Here is a 22,071-nt window from a genome sequence, read left to right on the forward strand (position 1 = left end):
CTGGAGAAGCTTTGCTAGAATGTCACAATGTTTATAATTGGCATTTAAGTCAACTGTTAACAAAAACATAGCTGAAGCTAACAACAAAAGGAAGGATGTCTTCAAAACAGTCAGCCAGTGCCTCAATCACATGCCAGGTCCATCTCTACCCCACCTCTTTGAACAGTTTGATCATAATCGTTCAGTGAATCATAAACAAGAAGAAGAAGCTTTATTCGGTATGAAAAGAATTCAGCCATTACAACAGATAATCACCAAAACATTGTAAAAATACCAATAAAAACCATGTATGATAAAAACACCCATCATAAAAAACATGTACATATAAATATATATATATATATATATATATATATATATATATATATATATATATATAAATAAAAAACAGAAGAAAATTAAAACCTCATTCATAAAAGCTGAAAAAGATAAATGAAATCATTCTAAGAATGCTACATTTTTGCGCCAAGTAGTAGCTCCCTTCAGGAATGAGCCCAGGTCCTTCCATACCAGTACATCTGAGGCCATTTGCAGCCACATGAAGGCGGGACGGTATTGCACAAAATCCTTGGGCCTAAGGAGCAGTAGTAAAAATCGGGTTCTAAATGGAGCATAGAAGACACAGAACAGTGTAAAATGGATCAAAGTCTGATGTGATACCCCATCACAGGGGCAGGGTCTAATACACTTCTCCCCATACTGACCTAGGGGGAAGCACAAATTGCTTCTAATGATCCCCAGGCGAAATCGTGTTATGAGAGACCTTTCCCTCACATCCTTGATTTCTAAAAGATATTGCTCAGGACCCACCCACATCTTTAGCATCGTAAATTCCCTGATCGATTTTTTCCTTAGAGCCTCCCCCTCCCTCTTAGTCACCTGGATTCTCTGATAGTTATCCTTAACCCATTTTTTATCATAGCTAGTTAGGTCTTCGGGACAATCAAACAATTCAGGCCGCCCCAGGTCATAAGCCATCTTCCTTATGTGCGACAACCAGGGGATATGTTTTACATGGTCGCAGGCCAAGCAATCCCTTAGGATATCCCTATTAAGAGAGGCCTGTTCGTTACTCCAAACTGAAATCCATAACAAAAGGGGAGCCAGCTGGGTAGTGTCCTGTACATACTCAAGGTCCAGTTCCAGGTGGAGGCAAAATCCAGGAATATTTTGACCAACACCCAGAAGCCTTCTACAGAAACGATTTTCTTCCACCATAAGGGCTCGGGTATCCCTAAACCCCCAAAGTGCTGAACCATACAGAAGGACAGGTAGGTATTTCCGCCTAAAGATTTCAAGCAGGGGTTTGATCGGTTCGCTACCTACCCTAGCCGCGAAGTCAAAGGTTGCACCAACTGTTGCATGAAAAAGCACAATCCTTCTGGCAATACAGGGTTTCCAAGAACCTTTCTCATCAAAGATGACCCCTAAGTATGGGAACTCTTGGACTCTACTAATAACTTGATCCTCCACCCTTAGCTCCCCAACCCTGCTCATAGGTTTACCACAGACCATAAAGTGCGACTTCTTAAAATTGACCTCCATCCCCAGTGCTGACATAAAGATGACATAAGCTCTAACTAATTCTCGGAGACCATTCATCGTGCGGGCCATAAGGACTGCGTCATCCGCATACGTCAGCACAGGGATATCAATACCCTTCACCTTTGGGACATCCCTGCAGTGTTCCATCAGAAAATCTGTAAGTCCATTAGTATATAGAAGGAACAAGGTAGGGGCCTGGCGCACACCCCTTGAAAGCTTGAATGCCTCCGAACGTTCCCCATTTGGGCCCACCCTTACATTTGCCACTGTCCCTGAATGGAGATACCGGAGAAGCTCTACAATAATAGGGTCCAACCCTAACTGAATTAGCCTCTCCCATAATAAAGACCGGTTCACTTTGTCAAAAGCACAGCTGAGATCCATAAAAGCAAGATAAAGGGTACCTTTTCTGGCCTGTGTGTATTTATTGATTATCATCAGTAAATTGAGACACTGTTCTTGCGTACCAAGACCTTCCCTGAAGCCATACTGTTCCCGACTTAAAATATAATTTCCTATCATCCAGGCCTCTAGACGCCCTAGGATGATCCGCCCCAGAATCTTCACAGAGGCATCCAGCAGTGAAATAGGGCGATAGGACTTAGGATCATTACGATCACCCTTTTTAAACACTGGGACTATGCATGCCAATCTCCAAGAGGCAGGGATGCCCACAGTTACGGCTGCATTGAGAACATTTAGGAGAATGGGTGCCCATAACTGAGGGTTAGCTTTATACAAATCCATCGGGATCGAGTCCGGGCCCGGAGCTTTATTGTGCGCACAACTCTGTATCGCATCAATAACCTCCTGTAGTGAGAATCTGATTGCTAGGTTAGGAGACACATCATACTCACTCTCCTGTGTATTACTTAGGGGGGGTACCCTCAAATATATTACAGAAATGAGTTACCCAGGCCTCCGGGGCTATATTACAACCAAGGCCCTCGGAGGTTTCTGTTTCAAGGGAGCCTCTATTCACCACCTTCCAAAACAGGCCGGGGTCTTTCAAAGCTGTAGCGCGCTCTAACTCTTCCCAAGCTTTATCTTTATATTTTAGCTTGCTTTCCTTCAGGGTCCTTTTATACCTTGTTCTCGCTTCTTTTACGAGAACCCAATCTCTAGGGTGGGTCTTGGTAGCCATCTTTAGATTTGCCCTCGCATCATAGCAGGCTTTGTCGTACCAGCCACATTTACGTTTATTAAGGTGGTTGCCTACTACAAAAAGACAGTCTCTGACTGCTGCATATACTACTGTTATCGCACCCATAACAGTCATGGGATTTGGCGCTTCTGTCAGGAGTATTTCCATAAATAGATGTAGGTTATTCCCCACCACCCTTCCCAGAACTTTTTGGTGGTCTACTTGCTTCCACCCAAGCCGCCTACCCTGGTCCTTTGTCACCACCGTTACATGCCTGCCTCGTCCCAGTAGGCGACCCGCCCCCGGGAGTTTAAAGGACAATATAAGGGGATTATGATCGCTAAAGCATTCGCCTAACACTTTACCTCCCATCACCAAGTCTCTCATAGGAGGGGACACAAAAATGTAGTCAATGGTGGATCCAGACCCTCTCCCGACATAGGTTGGAAGTTGGTGAGTGCCTACTGCTTCGATGTCATAGAAATTCAAGAGGCCCATCTCCCCGAGTTCCTTTAATAGATCTCTGCCTCTGGAGTCCTGCGGACCCAGCGCTGAAAAGACCTCGCAGTCACGGATGAAGGGATTAAACACAGTATTGGACCGGCCCAACTTGGCATTAAAGTCCCCAGAGATGATGGCACGAAATTCCAATCCCACCTTCTCCATTCTAAATTGCATTATCTTAAGAATGGAGAACAGGGCCCCAATTTGGCACCCCATATCCCACACAGCATTATAAAAATTGACCAATAATACATTAAAATGATTGGAAAAGAGTACCCATACCAGCAATATACCTTGATGGTTACAGTTAATTTGAAAAGCACCCATTATCTTAGAGAGGCGGATTAGAGTAACCAGGCCACCTTTCGAGCGACCACCAAGAGACTGTACGGCTGGAATTGCATATCTGTCATACCCATCCCATGCAGCCAGTCCCGTCGACCAAATTTCCTGAAGCATGATAACATCATAGTTAGCCACACACCCAACCCATGCTTGATCAGATAGCTTAGTGTCATAGCCAGCAATATTCCATGAGATAAGATTACACTGTGGGGGTACCTCTTCTTGTATAGCCAGTGCCTTAGCGCATTGTCAATCCACCCCTTCCAGGGATAGGTTGCTGTTAGTTTTTCTGCTGTGTGCCTGCAAGCTGAATTGACCCGGGGGGGGATTCCTACCAGATCCAGAGGAGACTCCAGTACATGCTCGCATATGATCATAAAAATAGGCCAGGGGATCCATCCCTATAGCACCTGCACTAGGGGCAGGAGAGCGATGGCTAGAGAGAAGCCTTCTAGTCATGGCGGGATATCTAACATTTATAATAATACAGTCGCCCTTCCCCGTCTTGTTTTTAGGGCCAACCCACCCAATTCTTCTGGCAAACAGGATATCCTTAAAGTCCTTACATGAAAAGTCACAATTTTTACTCGGCAAGTGTCCAACCTTATTTATGAGTTGGTTTGTAGACTCAGTTGCCCCATCAACAAGAGCAGGCACATTCAACATCACTACCACATACGGGGCACATGCAGGGGGGAGATCCAAGCAGGCCGGGGAAGGCCTGGCCGTTAGCTGGTTCAAATTGTCATTTGCAGACAGCAGTTGGCCACCCCCCCTCCCCCCCCAGCTGCCACAGAGTCCGTATCTGACTGTCTATTACAGCTAGACATATAGACTGGCCTCGCTGGCCTCAATGAAGGTGTTGGTTCAGTCAAAGCAGTTTCAGCACAGGGTCCCTGTCCCTCATTATTTACCGATTTCACCAAAAGGGGGGATGATTTTTCCATGGACCCCAAGAGTCCTGCAGCTACCTCTGGGACGGGCAACTCCTTACTGGCACAGGAATGCCTCGTCAAGGCCCCACTTCTACCAGCACCCTGGCTTCCATGACCTCCTTACGCACAAATCAGGGATACTGTTTTTTCTATGGCAGACAATTTCGCCACCACGGGAGACAAAAGCTCCTGAATAATCTCCCGAAATTTAGTCAAAATATTAGTTGTGTCGTGCCCATAATGCTGGCAAGGTGAAAAATCAGTGCTCCCACCCTTAGGGAGCTCCAGGAGAGGTATTTTTGTCTTTGGTACCAGTTTTTTTAAGGCTTTTCTTTTCCTCGGGGGAGGGCTACAATTTTCCACAGGACAGGCCGGGGGCGAAGGCAAAAGAAGTCTTTTACTTCTTCTGGAGGGGCCAAGGGACCCCAAATCCTCTGTTGACTCAGTTGGCTCAGCCTGAACAGGCTCACTATTAGCCATGCCAGCACCTTGCCCTATCCCCAGAAAGTCCACCTCCACAGCCACGGCCTCACGGGGGCCGTTTTCTGTTGGGGCCTGGTGCCAATCTTCCAATTCCATGGATAACCTCCTCTCTGCCAAATCAATTTCTTTTGTCACAACCCCAACCGCTCTTGCAAGAAAGGAGTCTAAAGTGGTGGCACCATAGCCCTGACTGCTGCATGTGTTAGATGCTTCAGCCAGCCTCATCAAAGGAAAATTCAACCCACACTGTCAAACTACACTAGTTCCACTATGCAAGTCCTCTTTGTTAATGCCATGATGAATCTTATTCTCATTGATACTGATCTTTGAATTTAGGACGAGGGATGTTTGCTTGGGTACCATTCAGATTGATTGCCTGAAGATACCATAGTATCAAGGGCCGTATGCCAAGACTGAAAGAATATGGCCACATGATCCCTCTAGCTCCGACATTTTCAAGCTTTTCGAATCTAACTTCTTCTGATCATTGAAAATCATGCCTATCTCCTAGCACCTATCAGGCATAAAGTAGTGACCACATCAGAAAAGATTGAGTTAGTGGCCACATTATTGAATCAAGCACATTACCTTCAGTAATGTCACCTTTTAACAATATGAAATGTATCTACACAAGCCAGGAAATGAAAGCCATCATAGCAAGAACCTTCTGTTGCATGTCTGTGTAATAGCATAAATTATCAATCATATAGAAGGTTTAAGTGCATTTCAGAATTGCAATTTTGTCTTCAGATGGCAGCTTCAGTTTGAGAAATACTCACATTTCTCTATCAAATTCATTTTTGATAAATATACTCTATTACCCATAACAAAGTCCTGTAATTTTTGTCACCACTTTGAGCTCAAAACTTTCATTTTTAGTAAATAAATCATGTTTTCTCCATCAGCTTATCATTCTCATCAAGTAGTGATACACTTGCTTAATGTGGAGAGATTCTGCACCACATATTGCCAGTTTATGGCAAGGGTGACCACTGTATATCGAGGATGGGCGCTATTATGTCAGCGGTGGATACCTTTATGCTAAGGGTGCCATCAGTAGGTGGAGCATGGCCATAATTTTTACAGGATCACAGTCACCCTGGAACATACTTCACAATGGCAACTAAGCCCTCAGTACATCTAGGGACCATTATACTCTGAGTGGCCATCATTGTACAAGAGGTGGCACAATCAGGGTAGCGATACCAACAGTGTGTTTTGTATGGCTATTTCTGTACCTGGGGTTGCAACTGTGGTTCTTAAGTTGGCCGTGATTAACTCAAGGGTGCCTACATGGCTAAGACTAGCCACCTTCATGCCATGGGAGGCTTTAGCTGTGCCAGGAGTGCCACCATTATGCCTTAGCACGTCAGAATTTGGCTAAATATGCTCAAAATGGAAAGGGTTTATTATGCCTTCACTAGGTGGTTAGTAGCACTTTATAAATTCACCTAAATAAATAAGTAAAAAAGTGTCCACTATTATGCCTGGGAATACCACACCTATAGTTGGAATGGCGAAAATTACTCTGGAGATGCTCAAAATATGATGCAATGTGCCTCAATCATGCCAGGCATACCCAATTACAAGGAGATGGTTGTCAGAAGTAGCCAATAGCCATCATGCAATCAATCAATCAGAATTTGTATAGCACAGCTCTGTCACCTTAGGGTGTATCTGGGTGCTGTAGTTTCACAGGTGTTAGTTGAAGAGCCAGGGTTCTGAGTCTGCATCTGAAGTCTGCCAGGGAGGGAGCTGTTCGTAGGTGGAGGGGGTAAGTCGTTCCAGGTTTTGGCGACGACGTAGGAGAACGACGACCCTCACTGTGGCTGCGACTTATGTGGGGTAAGAGCGAGACTCAAGGCAGAGGAGCGCAGGTGTCTGGCGGGCTGATGGAAGTTTATGCATTGGTTGAGGTAAGCTGGTCCTTAGTTCTGTAAAGCTTTGTAGGCATGTGAGAAGCTTGAACTTGCATCTGTTCTGGATCTGGAGCCAGTGGAAGTTCTTGAGGTGAGTGGGTTCAATTGGGAAGGTCGAGTAGGAGTCTGGCTGCTGCATTCTGTATGGTCTGGAGTCTCTTGAGAAGCTGAGTGGAGATGCTGGTGTAGAGCATTGCCTGGTGGTGACAAGTGTCTGGGTGACCGTCTTTCTTGTGTTGACGGGATCCACATGAAGATTCTGCGGAGCACATGGAGGGTGTGTAGGCAAGATGAGACAACTGCGTTGATTTGGCGCTTCATGGTGAGTCTGGTGTCGATGATGCCAAGGTTGTGGGCGTGGTCTGTTGGTGTGGGTCCAAGCTTATATGGCCACCAGCTGTTGTCCCACGGGGAGGTATTTTTCCCAAAGATCAGTACTTATGTTGTGTATGAATTGAGCTTGAGGCAGTGGGTTCTCATCCAGTCTGCGACACTGGTTATGGCGTTGCAGAAGTTTGATCTGGTGGTGGAGGGGTTTTTGATGAGCGAGAGGATGAGTTGTGTGTCGTCTGCCTAGGATATGATGCGGAGTTCGTGGGTTCTGACTGTCTGCGTGGGGAGTTGTGTAAGTGTTGAATAGGATGGGGCTGAGCAACGATCCTTTGGGTATGCTGCAAATGATGCAATTTGGTTCGGAGCGGAAGGTTAGGAGGTGGATTCTCAGCGTTCAGCCCATGAAGAAGGATGTTGTCGAGTGGATGCGTTGCCCTGGATGCTGATGTGTTTGAGTCTGTTGATGAGGGTGTGGTGAGATATGGTGATGAAAGCCGCTGATAGGTCGAGGAGGATCAGGGCTGCTGTATCACCAGGAAGAGGGCTCTGGTGTCCTCTGGCTGCTATCAAGGATGTCTCAGTGCTGTGGTTGGCACGGAGGCCGGATAGGTTGTTTTTCTCCAGGTATTCAGTGAGCTGGTGGCTGATGGCCTTCTCAATGACTTTGTCAGGGTATGGGAGCAGTGAGATGGGGTGGTAACTTTTGAGCTCGCTGGGGTTGGCAGAGGGTTTCTTCAGGAGGAGTCTGACGTCAGTGTGTTTCTATCTCTTTGGGAAGGCCTCCCTGGGGATGGAAGTGTTGAGGATGTTGGTGGATTCTGCATTGATTTCCTTGGTTCCGAGATTGAAAAAGTGGTGGGGGCAGGGGCCGTGGGTGCTCCCGAGTGGATGGAGGACATGATGGCTGTGTTGCGCTGGTCTGCGTTGAGTGGTGTGCATGGGTGTGTCGGAGTTGTGGACATTGAAACCCTAGAGGGTTAGGGGTTGAAGTTGTTGTAGATGGTCTCTATCTTGCTGTGGAAGTAGTTTGACAGGGTGTCACAGAGCTCTTATGAGAGGCTAATAATGTTCTTATTGGCTGAGGGGCAGGAGAATTCACTGCCTATGTTGAAGATTACTTTGTGTGGTTGGTGCCTATTTTGATGCGGTTCATGAGGGCTTCTCTTTCTGTTTCCTTGATGCTTTGGTGGTATTTGTTCAGGGTTGGTTTTGGAGGCGGTTTGGTCAAAGAGATTTTTGGTGGTGTCATTCCTTTTCTAGTTATTTGCAGCTGTGTTTTATGGTTCTGGCTTGTCTTCAGGCTTTGTTGGTTATGGCTGGCTTCATAGGGACAACTATGTTGGCGCGTTTGGTGATCCATTCAGAGAAGTTCTAGACTGCCTGCTCCAGGTCTGACGCAGCTTTAGGCTTGAAGGTGTTGAGGGCCTTTGTCCACTGGGTTTCGTCACCTTCCAGCTGCGGTGAGAGGAGCTACGATGCTTGGTTGTGGTGTCCTGGCAGCCTGCAATGGTGAAGTGGACCATGGCGTGTTCAGTCCCAGGCGAGTTTGGTGACATGGCTGTACTTGACTTTGTCGCTGGATGTGAAGATTGGGTCAAGCGTGTGTCCTGCGCTGTGTGTGGGGGGCAGTAACTAGTTGGGCTAGGCGATGTTGCTCATGCTGTCCTGGAGATTGGTGGAGTTGGCATCATTGGGGTCATCGAGGTGGAAGTTGAAAGTCGATAGCCAGAGTGGCGATGGAGATGGTGTTGCAGCATGCGGGCCAAGGTCCGGAGGGTCTGTAGACGAGGGTGCCTCTGATGGTTTCTTGGTGTATATTGGGACCTGGAAGTTGAGGTGTTCCATGATAGGCGTGGCGTTGTCCTCGGTGGCGATGCATTAGATTCCTTGTGGGTGATGGCGATGCCTCCCCCCGAGTTTGTCTGCACGGTCTAGGTATATCATGTTGTAGTAGTCAGGCATTGCAGTAGTGATTTCGGGGGTTGAGGAAGGGTTGAGCCAGGTCTCATTACATCAGTGGAGAGGGTAGTGATGGTGTCCCAGATTTCCGTGGGGTGTTTGCAGAGGTATCGTGCGTTGAGCAGAATGCACTGAATTAGTTCTGGTGCGTTTGTGGTCTTCTGGAGGAGAACCCAAGGCATGGAGAGTTTTGAAACTATAGTTTAGACATGGGATTGAAGGGCTCTTGTCCAAGCTGAGGCAATCCAAAATGATATCCCTGCATAATGATGCCTCTGGATTTGCCCACATATTAACCTATAGCAATAGAGGGTTGATGAACCTTATCTGCAATATATCCTTGATTTAGCTTAAAATTAGTACTAAAGCTAGAGATAGACGGCGGAAGGTACAAAATCCTCCAACAAATAGTTTTCCTCAGCTTGGAGAAGAGAGGTATTGCCAAGACCCTATATTCCTGCCCCATATGTGGTGGTGGCGACGCACTGTGCATTTTACGCCCTAAGAAGAGGGGAGATGGTCCCTTTTCCCATAGGCCTCATAAGGTTACAAATTTCTCCTGCAGACCTGCTATGCCAAAGGTGTGAGCTGTTTAATTAGGAATGCCGCATCCCTGACGAGCTAAAAATTACTTCAGTGTAGCTGAAATTGCTAACACTAGCAAGTGATTGACTTTTGATAGTAAGTTTGGGTAGGCCTGCTCTTACCAGGCCCACATGCTATAATGTGCAACTTACCATAGTTAGTCACTAGATCAAGGCTGGACATGAAGGAAACAAAGCGGACCACCATCAACCGCAGGGCGTTAGGGGTATGGGCTAGCAGGACCCGGGTCATTTGCTTAGAGGAATGCAAGCATCTGTAAGCCAGCAGTCCTTGGGGTGTCTACAGGGTTTGAGGGCAAATAGGAACATAGACCATGGATATAAATAATGAAAAGTAGGGAAACTATAATGCACTCTTGACTCAACCCTCGCTTCAAAGAAAATTCAGGGGACATTTCCCTGTTAATGCCCAAATGTACTTGTGCTACTAAATTGTCATGCACAGAATGCAGGAAGTTCACTAAAGGTAAATCTATCCCTAGATCCAGTAACATCAGCCACAACTTAGTCCTGTTCGCTGAATCAAAAGCTGTAGACAGGTTAATAGAGGCCAGATATAGTGAGCAACGCTTGACATGGGTGTATTTGTTCTCTATCAAGCTCAAATTCAAGTATTGCTCCACGGTACCTAAGCGCAAACGGAAACCGAATTGAAAGGGAGAGAGGATGTTATTTTCCTCGGCTCAGGTAACAAGGCGATTGTAGACCACTCTCTTTTTAACTACACTCTCGATGAGTGATATAGATCAGAAACATTTTGTGGACATACAGTCTCCCTTTTTGAACATTGCGAATGCTTAAATTGAGGGAACCGTTAAAGACATTAATGATCTATAAATCTATTCTTCATTTTATGAGGTCAGTTGAGACTCAGTCTGGGCCAGGTACTTTGCCCCCCAAACACTGCTGTATTGCTGACTCTACTTACGGCAAAGATACAAAAATGGGTGGCAAGTGCTGCAATCTGTTCTGGAGCGTATCAATCAAATCCATATTCACCTCGATATGGTATATGAGGGTGAAATACGAGACCGAGTCAGATCCTAAAATTTTGCAATGTAGTAAAGGACTTTCTGGGACGTTCCTATATCTAACTTTCTTTACCAAGTCCAGAAGAAAGCTCTCAAGAAATAGGGAAAAGATGGAAAGAAGCCCTGATCTGCCATTAAAGAGTAAAAAGCCAGGTTTTTAAGGCTTTGTGAAATTGCATATGATTTTGAAGATGCGTAATAAAGTGAGGAAGAGAATTCCAGAACTTGGGTGGGGTGCCGCCACAGAGAAGGCTCTGCTTTCCCACCTTGCTTTCCGATATTTAGGAACAATTAACAGATTTGGTCTCAAAGATAGAAGCAGCCTGGAAGGAATATACCACTGAAACATATTTTTATTTCCTCCAGGGCCAATGTTATGTAGTGCCTTGTGAACAGTACATAAGGCTTTGAAGGTAATACGTTTATTCACAGGCAACCAAATGAAGCTTCTGAATCCCTGCTGAAACTGATTTGGAATTTAGGAACATCAAGATACAGTCAGCATTTCGGACCAACTACAGTTTGTCTATCTGTCTTGTTGGTGTCCAGGTAGAGCACATTACAATAGCCTAGCCTGGATAAAATAGGGCCACTGCGCACCCGAAAGCAAGAGTAAGGAAATACTTTCCTAAGAGTCCTAATCAACCAGAAACAGGCTGACACCGTCCGGTTATCCTGAAGATCGAAAGATTAATTCTTATCAATCCGTGCTCCCAAGTTCTTTGCAGAGTCTGTTGGAGTGGGTAGAATACCCATCTAATCAGGCCACCATAAGGGGGTCCAAATAGATGATTGTGTGCCAAAGATCAAGACCTCCGTCCTGTCTCCATTAAGTTTAAGATGTTTTTTTCCTAGCCAACTTGCCACTGCCTGCATACAATTATTAAAGTTGATGGCAGTTTCCTCCATGTCCTTCGAAATAGACACAATTATTTGTGTCTCATCAGCATAGGACAAGGCCTGAAACCCAAAGGACCTTACAAGTTTCCCCAGTTGAGAAGCACCTAGATTAAATAATGTGGGACCCATAGAAGAGCCCTGAAGAATCCCACATTGCAGAGTAATGGATTCCGAACCAAACTGCTCCACATCAGCTGCCTGAGACCTGTTACTCAAGAAAGAAGCCAAAAGCTTCAGTCCTATTTCCCTCTTGTGTAGAGCCTCTTTCCTCGACTTAAGGATGGATTTATAATCCAGGCGGGCAGCACAGACCTATCTCTCGGAGTGGTGGCCAACGTCTTCCTCGGTCTATGATTGGCCACCAAACAAAACCTGTCAATCCATCGATGTTCTCCCTTATCAGGTTAAAGCAGGGGCTGTTTAATATACTGGGTTATGTTATTGTAATAGGTAAGCATAGCACCTCCGCTAACGTCTGAGGAACAGCCTCCGTTGTGACTTTAGTAGTATGGCTATGGTGTCAGCTGGGTTTTTAAGCCTTAGGCAGTCTGTGGCGTGTTGAGTGATCAGGACTGCATTAGAAATGCGTTTATGCCTTCTCAGGGGCAGTTGACCTATGGCTAAGAGGGCATTATGATCTTACCACTTGGTCTAGACAACCTCCCCTTTGGAAAGCCAGGGTAAAATGTTATTGTCACAAATATTTTGTTGATGGTTGAGGGGCGGCTGATCCCTCTAAAGGATGTTAAAGATACGCCGCCATCCCCCACCTCCATATGTCGAGTAAATTGAATAGATCGTATACCGATAAGTATCTGGACAGCTCTGCCCGTCTCATCACTGATTAGTCCACAACCCACCATTGGCGCTCCTGGTTCACAGTTCCAGCCTGGAGCTTAGAATTTAAATCACCACACAGCAAAGAATAATGCTGCCATTTTTGTGTTGCCTTCTACAGTTTGTTATTTAGAACGAAAATTAAACAGATGAGTAAAATGAACACAAACAACATTGGTAAAATCGTTCTTGTAAACATTAATTAGATAAGAAGAAAAACTGGATAAATTATCTCATATCTTCAAAACTAGAAAGGCTTGGGACCCAGTGTCAATAACCGTGACTTATACAAGGAGGCTCAAACAGAGCCATGGGAGGACTTCATTTGGATCAACCTCGAACTGAGGAAAAAAATAGGCTGGAATAACAAACGTAGCCATCATAAGATGTATCTGTAATAGACCAAGTTTCCTGTAGGGATATAATATCGTACTCGGTGACAAAAGGTCACCAGTCAAGATTATAAATTTTCCCTTTAAGACCTGCAGTGTTCCAAATTAGCATAGAGAAGGGTTGCCCCTGATTAGGGCTTGGTTATTCATCCTTAACAGGAGGGAGGTTCTGTCTACTTCCCTGAGCAGAAGTTTGATTTACCACCACTGGTAGTCATTCCAAGTCTGAAAGAGCATCATATCTATTAGTGGTATAAATAGAAAAAGGGACAGTTGGGCTTACTATAAGTTTTATCTGTTGCTGAGCACTGCGTATAAAGTTTTAGTATTATTGTTAGCCATAAGTGTAATATATGCAAGTACATAACTTTATAATGCTATGCCAAACCATCGGTCAGCCCTTCATAGGTTACCTGCATTTCGAAAGCAGGTTGCTGGGCGAGTTATTTTTGCAGTTCTTGGCTTGTTGGCTTGGGATTGTCCTTGAGGATGCTCCTAATTTCCAGGTTCCATTGCCTGGATGTGTGTGGTGCAGTTATCTAGAAAGAAGCCATGTTTTCAACTGTCTTTGGAAATGTATATGCTCCTTGGTGTTTCTAATGTGGGCTGGTAGTGCGATCTAGAGCTTGGCGGCTTGTATAGAGAAAGTGGTGCCTCCTTCAGATTTCTTGTGATTTCAAGTAGTGCAAGCCTGAAGTGCAGTGTTCTGTTTGGTTTATAGTGCTTCAATTTAACTTGTAGTTATAGTTGTCCTTTTCCTTAGGAGGTTCGGTGGATAATGCAGAGTTCCTTGAACATTGCCCTTCTAGCCATAGGTAATCAGTGTAGTGATTGCAGGACTGGAGTCAGCCACCATCTTGGGGGAAGGCAGAGAAGAATCTTTGCAGAAGCATTTTAGATGAGTTGTATTTTGCATATGTTGAATCTGGGTGCTCCAAAGTATAGGCTGTTGACATAGTCAAGGGAGATGGAGTTGTAAAGTGAATAGGCTTCCTACTCAAGGCTAGTTAACGAGATACAAGACATAGCAGTGGACAGGGATAAAGCACATTGTTCTTCAAATCCCGGCTAGTTATAGAGATAGGAGATACGGTGGTGGGAAGGAGTAAAGCATATTGACCTCTAACTTTAGAAGTTAGACGTTAACTCTAGAACTGTGGTTTGTGATGTACTGCAATAGACACTCACACCTTTTATTGGATTAACTTAAAAGTTCTTGGCTTCTAATATTTTGTTAGTGGCAAGCTCCGATAACTTAGTGGTTTTGGAAGTTCAGACCTGCCCCTTATATGTGGGGCAAATCTTTAAAACATGGACTATGGATAAAGATAAAGAACGTTTAGTCACCTCTACAGACACATTGGGTAGTTGGGAATCACATTTTGTTACTCACTGTAGGGTCACAATCTCCCATTTGCCTTTCAGTTTCTCCCAGTAGAATACAAATTCATAGTATTTTGACACAAATTCATTTTTAGAACGGTCTCTTAAATAGTACAAAAAAACAAGAGGATACGAATACAACTATAAGCCGTTGTATAAAAATCGACTTGAGACATATAAATACGTTTTTTTCTGTCTGCTTGTCGACACTTTTGTTAATGACCTGTTCTAGTTACTCAAGATTACAATATCCAGCCTCCAAAACCTATGCAGTTCAATTACTTTTGGCTTTTTATTGACAGAAAACTCCTTAAAGCATTTAGATTATGACGAATTTGTCAAGCTGGACAAACCTAGGATTCAGTTAAACAACCTTCTTTTCTGGACTTCCCGATTTTAATCGTTGCCAGGAGTCTCGAAAATGAATTGTTGCAGTTGTAGTGCCTGGAGAGCGCAGCAGTTTTCTTGAACTAATCTGCATTGGATAGTAGGCTGCCACAGTGATTTGTTATAATGATATCTAATCAAATAACTAAACTGCCCACATTTAGTCCAATGGCTGCTTTATCATATTGCAGTAAACCTAGTATCAAATGACATAGTATCTGTGCTGCTTGTCGTAGTTTTCAGCCGATCTTCTTAGTTGCACACTTCCTGAAGACCACGGAGTTCCTCAGATACTTTTAGGCTCATTCATTTAATGTACACATACAGTGTAAGGGCTTGTGGATTATAGATGAATATGTATCTTACCTTGTTGAACTATTTCCCCTTTCAGTTCACTGCATTTTAAAGGCACCATTTTCAACAGGTACACGCTGAGGCTTAAACACCTCCCTTTTCTTAGTTTCCAGAGACTACATTTCCAGAATCGAAGAATGTGTTCACTTATAAGCTTTCTTGACCTCTGTTTGCTCCATTCTGTAATTTGCATTATGCTTGTGCTTTCAGTTCGAATTATATGGTAGTATGATTATTTTTGCTACACAAGTCCCTGTTTTGTCTTGAGATGACAGCAAGCTATTGTTGTTCTCCATAGGACGCCTGTTATTTAACCTTTCCGGTCACTTGGATGTCGTCAGGGATCTAAGTTTCATTCCCAACAGGAGCCGAATTCTCATCTCTGCCTCAAGAGACAAGACTCTTCGGGTCTGGGACCTAAAAAAAGATGGTATGAGAGCATTATAGAACATGTTTATCGTTTCTTTTGTGATAGTCCACCTTCAGTTGTACTTTAACTCTCCCACACCTCTAGATCCTGAATGTAAAACCCATATTTCGAGTTTCACTCACTGCCTACGACCCTCAGAAAGCCACTGGGGCTGCTTATAAGGGACGCTGCAGCAGCAACATTGAATGTTTGTGCAGTCCAAAACAACCCTACTTTAAGGAAAAGATGAATGCAACTTCGTAGTTAGGTAGGATGGGAAGGTTCATTGAAAAATATTTAGCATTTTCTCTTGTAGATTTGTTCATTATGTACGTCGTGGTAGATTTAGAATACAGAAAATAGAAGCACCCAGTTAAGATAGGGAGTAGAAACGAGAGCATTGAAACAATAGGCAATGCCTAGATACATATAACGACCGAAGGCTGTACATAGAGGTAATACTAGTAGGGCATAGATAAAGTAAAGACAATTGGCACATAGATGGAGATCGTGGCATTGTTGCATAGATCATTGGAATACAATGTATGCATAAATATAAAAGAAGATTGGTGCGAGAACACAGAATTTAGGCATGGTTCCGAGACATGGATTACAAGCAGTGCACAGAGGCAGGGGAAAGGGTAGTGTTTTCATAGTGGGATTGTATGTATGTGTCTATCTCTAATAATTGAATTAATTGGATATTGGTAAAGATGAGACCCAGTAGATACAACTTTTTTCCTAAGATAAACCCAGTCTAGTGAGTCATCTACCTCCGGTCTCACTTTTGATTTGGCCCATAAACTAAGTTATCCTAAGTCTAGGAGTTTAGTGGCCTGGACCACGAAAAGGATAGTAATGTATCCAATGGCAACTGTAAATGTGCAATTCAGCATACTAGCGTAAATCATTTATGTGAGAAAAGTTAGAACATAATATTTCCACAGATTTGAATGTCAGAACTGTGAGGAAAGCAACCTTAAACATGTTTTGAGGCATTGCTGTGCACTGAAGAATGAGTGTCTAGTATACTCATTTTATTGTTGGGAATTATAGTCACGGCCACAACGCATTAGTAGGGTATTCATGTCCAAGTAGAGTTTCAGGCTGCACCCATTGGGTTGGAGGTGTGTACCCTTTGCCTGGGCGATATGCAGCCTGGTGCAGAAAGACATATCTTCAGAATGCCTTCTGTGTAGCCACGCCAGCAGCAGATGTTGGTGTCACGTAGCAGGTCGTGAAGTGAGTGGGCATTGAAGTAGCTAAGCAAAGAACAACAAATACGAAATTGAGCCCACAAATCCTGTTTCCAGAGCAAATACATGAAAGAGTAGTTTAAAAACAGAAATGCAAGCTAAAATTAAAAACATCTTACACCACATTAAAAAAAAAATAATAATAATTAAATTAGGAAGATGTGATTTGAGGAGCCAGGTCCACGAATACATTGAAATGGATAAAGCAATTTAGATAAAAGCAGAAATTATAGGACTGGCACTGCTGGCATTTGTAGTGTCAGCCTTCTGCCAAAATAAAGGTTCCAAAGTAACCACTGGTTAGTCTGATGTTGTCTATGATGCCTTAAGAGACTGATTTGGTCCATCTTTTAGGGAAAAATGGTGCCCGGTTAAGAAAAAACAAGCTTAAGAACCGATAAAGGTTTATGTCTGAATGAGCGCAGCCTTCACTGTCTTGCAGTGTAAGGGAGAAAGGCCTGGAATTAAATGGGTCCTTAGAATCCAGACTGCTCTTTTTTTAAATAGAGAGGTGGCCACCTCCTATTTCAGTACTAGTGATACAGCTTTTGACTCAAGATATGCATTAAAAACATTTAGAAAGATTTCAGCAAGCCAGGAGAAAGAGCAGCATTCAAAATCTCTTAGGTGGGCAAGACGCCAAAAGAAAAATTGACATTTGTGGAATAACAATCTCAAAGGAGACTGCGAGCAGAGGTTTACTTTCAGCAAGCCATTTCTGAGGAAGAGAAGATCTGGAGGCAGATTTCAGTTTGATCAGAGAGAGTTTGTATGACAATGTCATATGGCTGGACTGCCTTTTACTATTACAATTGAGTTGAACTGTCCGAGGATTCTTAGTTTGGTATACTAATATGTTAATTTTTAATAGGACCTGTAAATTCTTAGATATTCATTAAATGTGAATAGTTTCCTTTGATAGACTGTAACTTAATGGGTCTTTGGGTACCCTCTTGTGTGTTTATTGCAGTTGTTCATGAGTTCAAGCAAAGGCCTGAACGCTTGACATGGAAACATAGAGTAAAAACAATGCATCTGTAAAAGTATAAAAACTGTGGCTAGAGGCCGAGAATAATGCCATGCACAGAATAGCTGAAGTGCATAGTACGAAATGAAACCAGTTCTTTGATTTAGGTAACAGGAACAGTAAGTATCAATGGAGTAAAAGCAATCCTTTGAGATGGAGCATGAAATAAGCTTATAGAGTTGGACAGAGAATCACTGCATACAAATGGAAGTTAAAACCATAGTAAGTGTACAGGAAAGAGCAGTCCATCCTTGCAGGGAACATGTTGGTTCTAAAAAGCAGAGATTTAAAAGATAGGCACTGCTACAGAGAATAGATGCTGTGTATAAATGGCTTTCAGTTAGTGCAGTGAATATAAGTTTTTCCTAGGAAAAGATGATGCACAATTTTGAAAAGATTGGGGAATAATTGCTTTACCCAGGTACAGCAGGTAAAAGTAGGGGTGGGAGAAAATTCTGCTCCGTCGGCAGAGTTCGAAGAGTTTGACCCATTCCGCGCTCCGCTTGGAGAGAAGAGTTCTAGCAAAACTCTGCCAACCGCTATGTGGCTGAGTTTTTACTCACGCACAACTCACCAACATTAAGTTAGTGAGCGCTAAGAATTTGCATCCCCTATGTGATTTTTGTGCTCTAGAATGCCCCCGGTGAGATTTCTACGTGCGGGCGGTCGCTGCAAGTCTCAACTATACACGTGCAGAAAGCTGCCACTCATGTAGAAAATCTACTGGACTGGCAGAAAAAGGCAGCACCCTCTGGCATGCCATGTGGTGCCATTCAACCTGATTATACAGCGTGGAAGAAGTTACCAACGCTAAAAATCAGCGCAGTCAGAGACCGAATTCCACCCGCTGATGGAACTGCATGGAATCTTGCTAAGTTTTTATGTAACTGGAATTTCACAGAGTGACACTGAGAGTTCCGCCCAGGCCTAAATAAAGCAATGCTTTTTTGCTGCGAGTACTTGCATTGCGTAGGTACAGGAATGGAAAGCAGGACATACATTGAGTGTTTCACGAGGCCGTTGAATATAAGCTTGTTTTATAATGACAGGAACTACAACAATGGCATCTATACAGAACGGGCGTAAAAAGGAGCACCTTGTTACAGGTCATAAGAGGATTGCATGGATCAGGAAACGAGAGAAGTAAATGTGTTTTACAAAATAGGACAGTAAAGTAAACAGTATCATGGCTCAAATTACTCATATTACAAAGTATTTGAAACCAGAGCGTGCCTTAAAGCATTGAAAGGTATGTACCTTGTTGAATGTGTGAGAAGTAATTATCACTATGATGTCATTCAATGGTGGAGAGATGCTGCAGTTAAGTGTTGAGTGAAGGAGGGAGACTGGAAACGAATCAAATATCTGATGCAGTTGTCACGCTAGTAAGATGAAGGTGTTTTCTGTCTCTCACAGGTAAACAGATCCAGGTGTTATCCGGACACCTCCAGTGGGTGTACTGCTGTTCAGTCTCCCCGGACAGCAGCATGCTGTGCTCTGCAGCGGGAGAGAGCTCGGTAAGAGAAAGCTCTGCTGTTTTTGGAAGTGGCTCTCTGAGCATGTAAAACAAGCAGATGTTTTACATACCACGATTTGTTCTTAAGATACATGATTTAATAACTTTGCCGATTCGAAGCAATAGTAGTTTATCGGGTCTTGGGATTTTCCTTAAAGTCTTGAACACCTGTTTGGTCCATTATAAATTCAGGACTACATTGCAACGAAGCAAATTAAAAACGTCAGAATTGGGTAAACTACTCACAAATGGGACTTGGAAGGGTTTGACCTGATCTGGGAGAGATTTCAACAATGTAGGTCTTCAGCATTCCCCTTTTCACTGTTTAGTATGCCATCAAGTAAGTATATGGTATAGCAAGATGTCTGTTGCAAGGTGACAGTGCGCATAACATCTTTTTTGTATGCCTGTAGGATTTACAGTGCTGGTCTTGTTCATGGGTATAGGACACGGCAACAATATTCAAATATAATGTTAGCACACACACGAACGGGCAGCAGAGCAGCCCACCCAGTCTAAAGAAACGGTCCATGTGTAAACCCCAGAACAAAAGTTAAGAATACACGTGAAGCAAACGGCACATTCTGAAAAGAAAAATATGTAAATTACTCAACGATTTTTTTTTCCAGTGACTTCTATTAAATCAGCAGATAATATCCCTATCAATGTTTGATTCAGTGAGCTTATCTATTCTGAGAATTTTAGTCAAACCATTATTAATTTAGAAGGTCTATGTGACTAGCTTGCTGTATCTTTTCTTGAAAAATTGATGATTTAAAAAAAAAACCTCAAATTAGTGTCTCAAGGACCGTGATTTAGAAGTGGCCAGTGAATTCGTCTATTGTTGTGAAATTAAACCTTTTCATTAGAGTGTCCAATGCTTTTGCTACTTGCGAATGGTGTTTTGCCCCTTACTGATTCTGATAGGGCTAAAGTAATTTAAACTGCAGCAACATTAGTTGGCACTTAATAGTGTGCCGTGCCAGGATGTCTTCAGCATTAGTTGAAGTTGTTTCCAAATTTACAGCTTGTTTTAATCATTAGTCCAGAGACCATCTTATATATGCTATTTATGTACAAGGTCCTGGAAATGATAGTAGCTACCCCAAATCAGCCCCCGGAAACAAAATGCTTCTTTGACTCCCAACAGCCTCAGTATAGTAAGAAAGGCTTTTATTACTGCAGTAGAGGACCTCTGTCATATTGTAGGTGGGGGATACTATGTGAATTTTGGCATTCGGTCCGCTTTGTAGACAAAATTATAGACATCTGAATCGAATCTTGGATTGGCCTGAATCGCAGAAGTATACACTGACTGAACACCTTTCCGACAATGAGGACCGTGGTTACCAGGAAAGAAATGAGGGCCAAGAATCCCTTTTGCACCCTTCATTTACCTTTTATTCCTCCCACCATTGTTGATCCAGTATTTCATTTAGTCTACTGGGAATGCTACGGTAAATCATTTACTCAAGAAAGGCTCGAGCTTCCTAAAATGGGTGAATGGATGGGAGATGCAAATGGTAAAGAAGTGATGATGGGGAAAACTGATATTTAGTCCCCCAAGTTTTCTTGACCATATCAGCAACATAAGTTGGCAAACGTGAGATTTATTCTGATGCAAAGCTACAATTTGTTCTTAAAGTAAACCAGATTTTAAAAATGAATACTTGATAAAGTAATAACTTTACAATGCCATTCTCATTCGGTTGTATTCAGAGTTATGGCCTTAATAAGCCTTAATTTGTGTGACAATGTTAATTGGTCTTTCCTATAAAAACTACAAAAAGTCTCCGCTTCTCAAACTCTGTGGTTACACTAACCATACCACTTCAAAATATTTCACTGTACTAAACCACTTATAAAACAAAACACTCCCCGCCTTCCCAACGGTAGAAATTATTAAGAATCATAGGTGTTTAAATCTTGACCCTGTGTTCCTCTCCCAACCTCACTATCACCAGGCGTCTCCAAACAGCTGACTGCTTTGAGGAAAATTTGGAGTGTTTCCTTTTTGGAGATACGGAAAGAAACAATTGCATATGCTATCTCGAATAGACTGTTTGGAGGTGCCTAACACGTAATACTTTCCAATTTAGAACATGACCAAAAATCGCTTCTCCTCTGCTCCACTGCAGTACTGTGTGTGCCAGCTCGGTGAAGCGTTTCTTCTTGCATTGCTCTTTCTGTTTCTCTCCAGGAGCATGTTGTATTTTGGTATATTCTGCAACAATAGCAGTGGGTAGAGCTAGTGGCATCTGTGAACTCTCGAAATAGATTATTAACAACACAAATTCACTGCCAAGTTGATGATTTTTAGGTCTACCAGTTCAGCATGAGATCTTGTTTAGTTTAGATAAAACACCTGCCTTATGTACCTGGTCAGCAACTTTTAATGGCTTAAACTACCTTGATAGAATACCTTGATTGTATCTGACTATGTAAGTTACATTTTTACAACCTTTGCGAAATATGGAATTCAGTGAGGATTATATTTAACACACGTGACAATTACATGAAAAATTACGTTTTTGCAGTACTGAATTCTTCTCACCTTTTCCGTATCCTTTTCATCATCCACTCCAGGTACTGCTGTGGAGTTTACGATCATACACCTTAATCAGGAAGCTTGAAGGCCACCATGGAAGTGTAGTATCGTGTGACTTCTCACCGGATGCGGCCCTGCTTGTGACTGCATCATATGATATATGCGTCATCATGTGGGACCCCTACACAGGAGAGAAGCTGCGCGAGTTTCGGTATGAACAAAATTACATTCACCTCGAGGCATCGGTCTTCAGCTGTTA

At 43.2% G+C, this 22,071-nt stretch overlaps 1 protein-coding gene across 2 annotated transcripts in view; it reads left to right on the plus strand.

Moving 5' to 3' along the window:
• The window catches only part of WSB2 (WD repeat and SOCS box containing 2), a 242,773-nt gene that overhangs the window by 156,887 nt on the left and 63,815 nt on the right, over window positions 1-22,071 (plus strand). For both annotated transcript variants that reach the window (XM_069214497.1, XM_069214498.1), the window contains exons 5-7: window positions 15,355-15,486; window positions 19,165-19,265; window positions 21,851-22,023. In XM_069214497.1, coding sequence (XP_069070598.1) covers window positions 15,355-15,486; window positions 19,165-19,265; window positions 21,851-22,023 — 406 coding nt within the window. The remainder of the gene's footprint in view (window positions 1-15,354; window positions 15,487-19,164; window positions 19,266-21,850; window positions 22,024-22,071) is intronic.

Source organism: Pleurodeles waltl, chromosome 11 (assembly GCF_031143425.1).
Source record: "Pleurodeles waltl isolate 20211129_DDA chromosome 11, aPleWal1.hap1.20221129, whole genome shotgun sequence".
NCBI classification, from domain to species: domain Eukaryota; kingdom Metazoa; phylum Chordata; class Amphibia; order Caudata; family Salamandridae; genus Pleurodeles; species Pleurodeles waltl.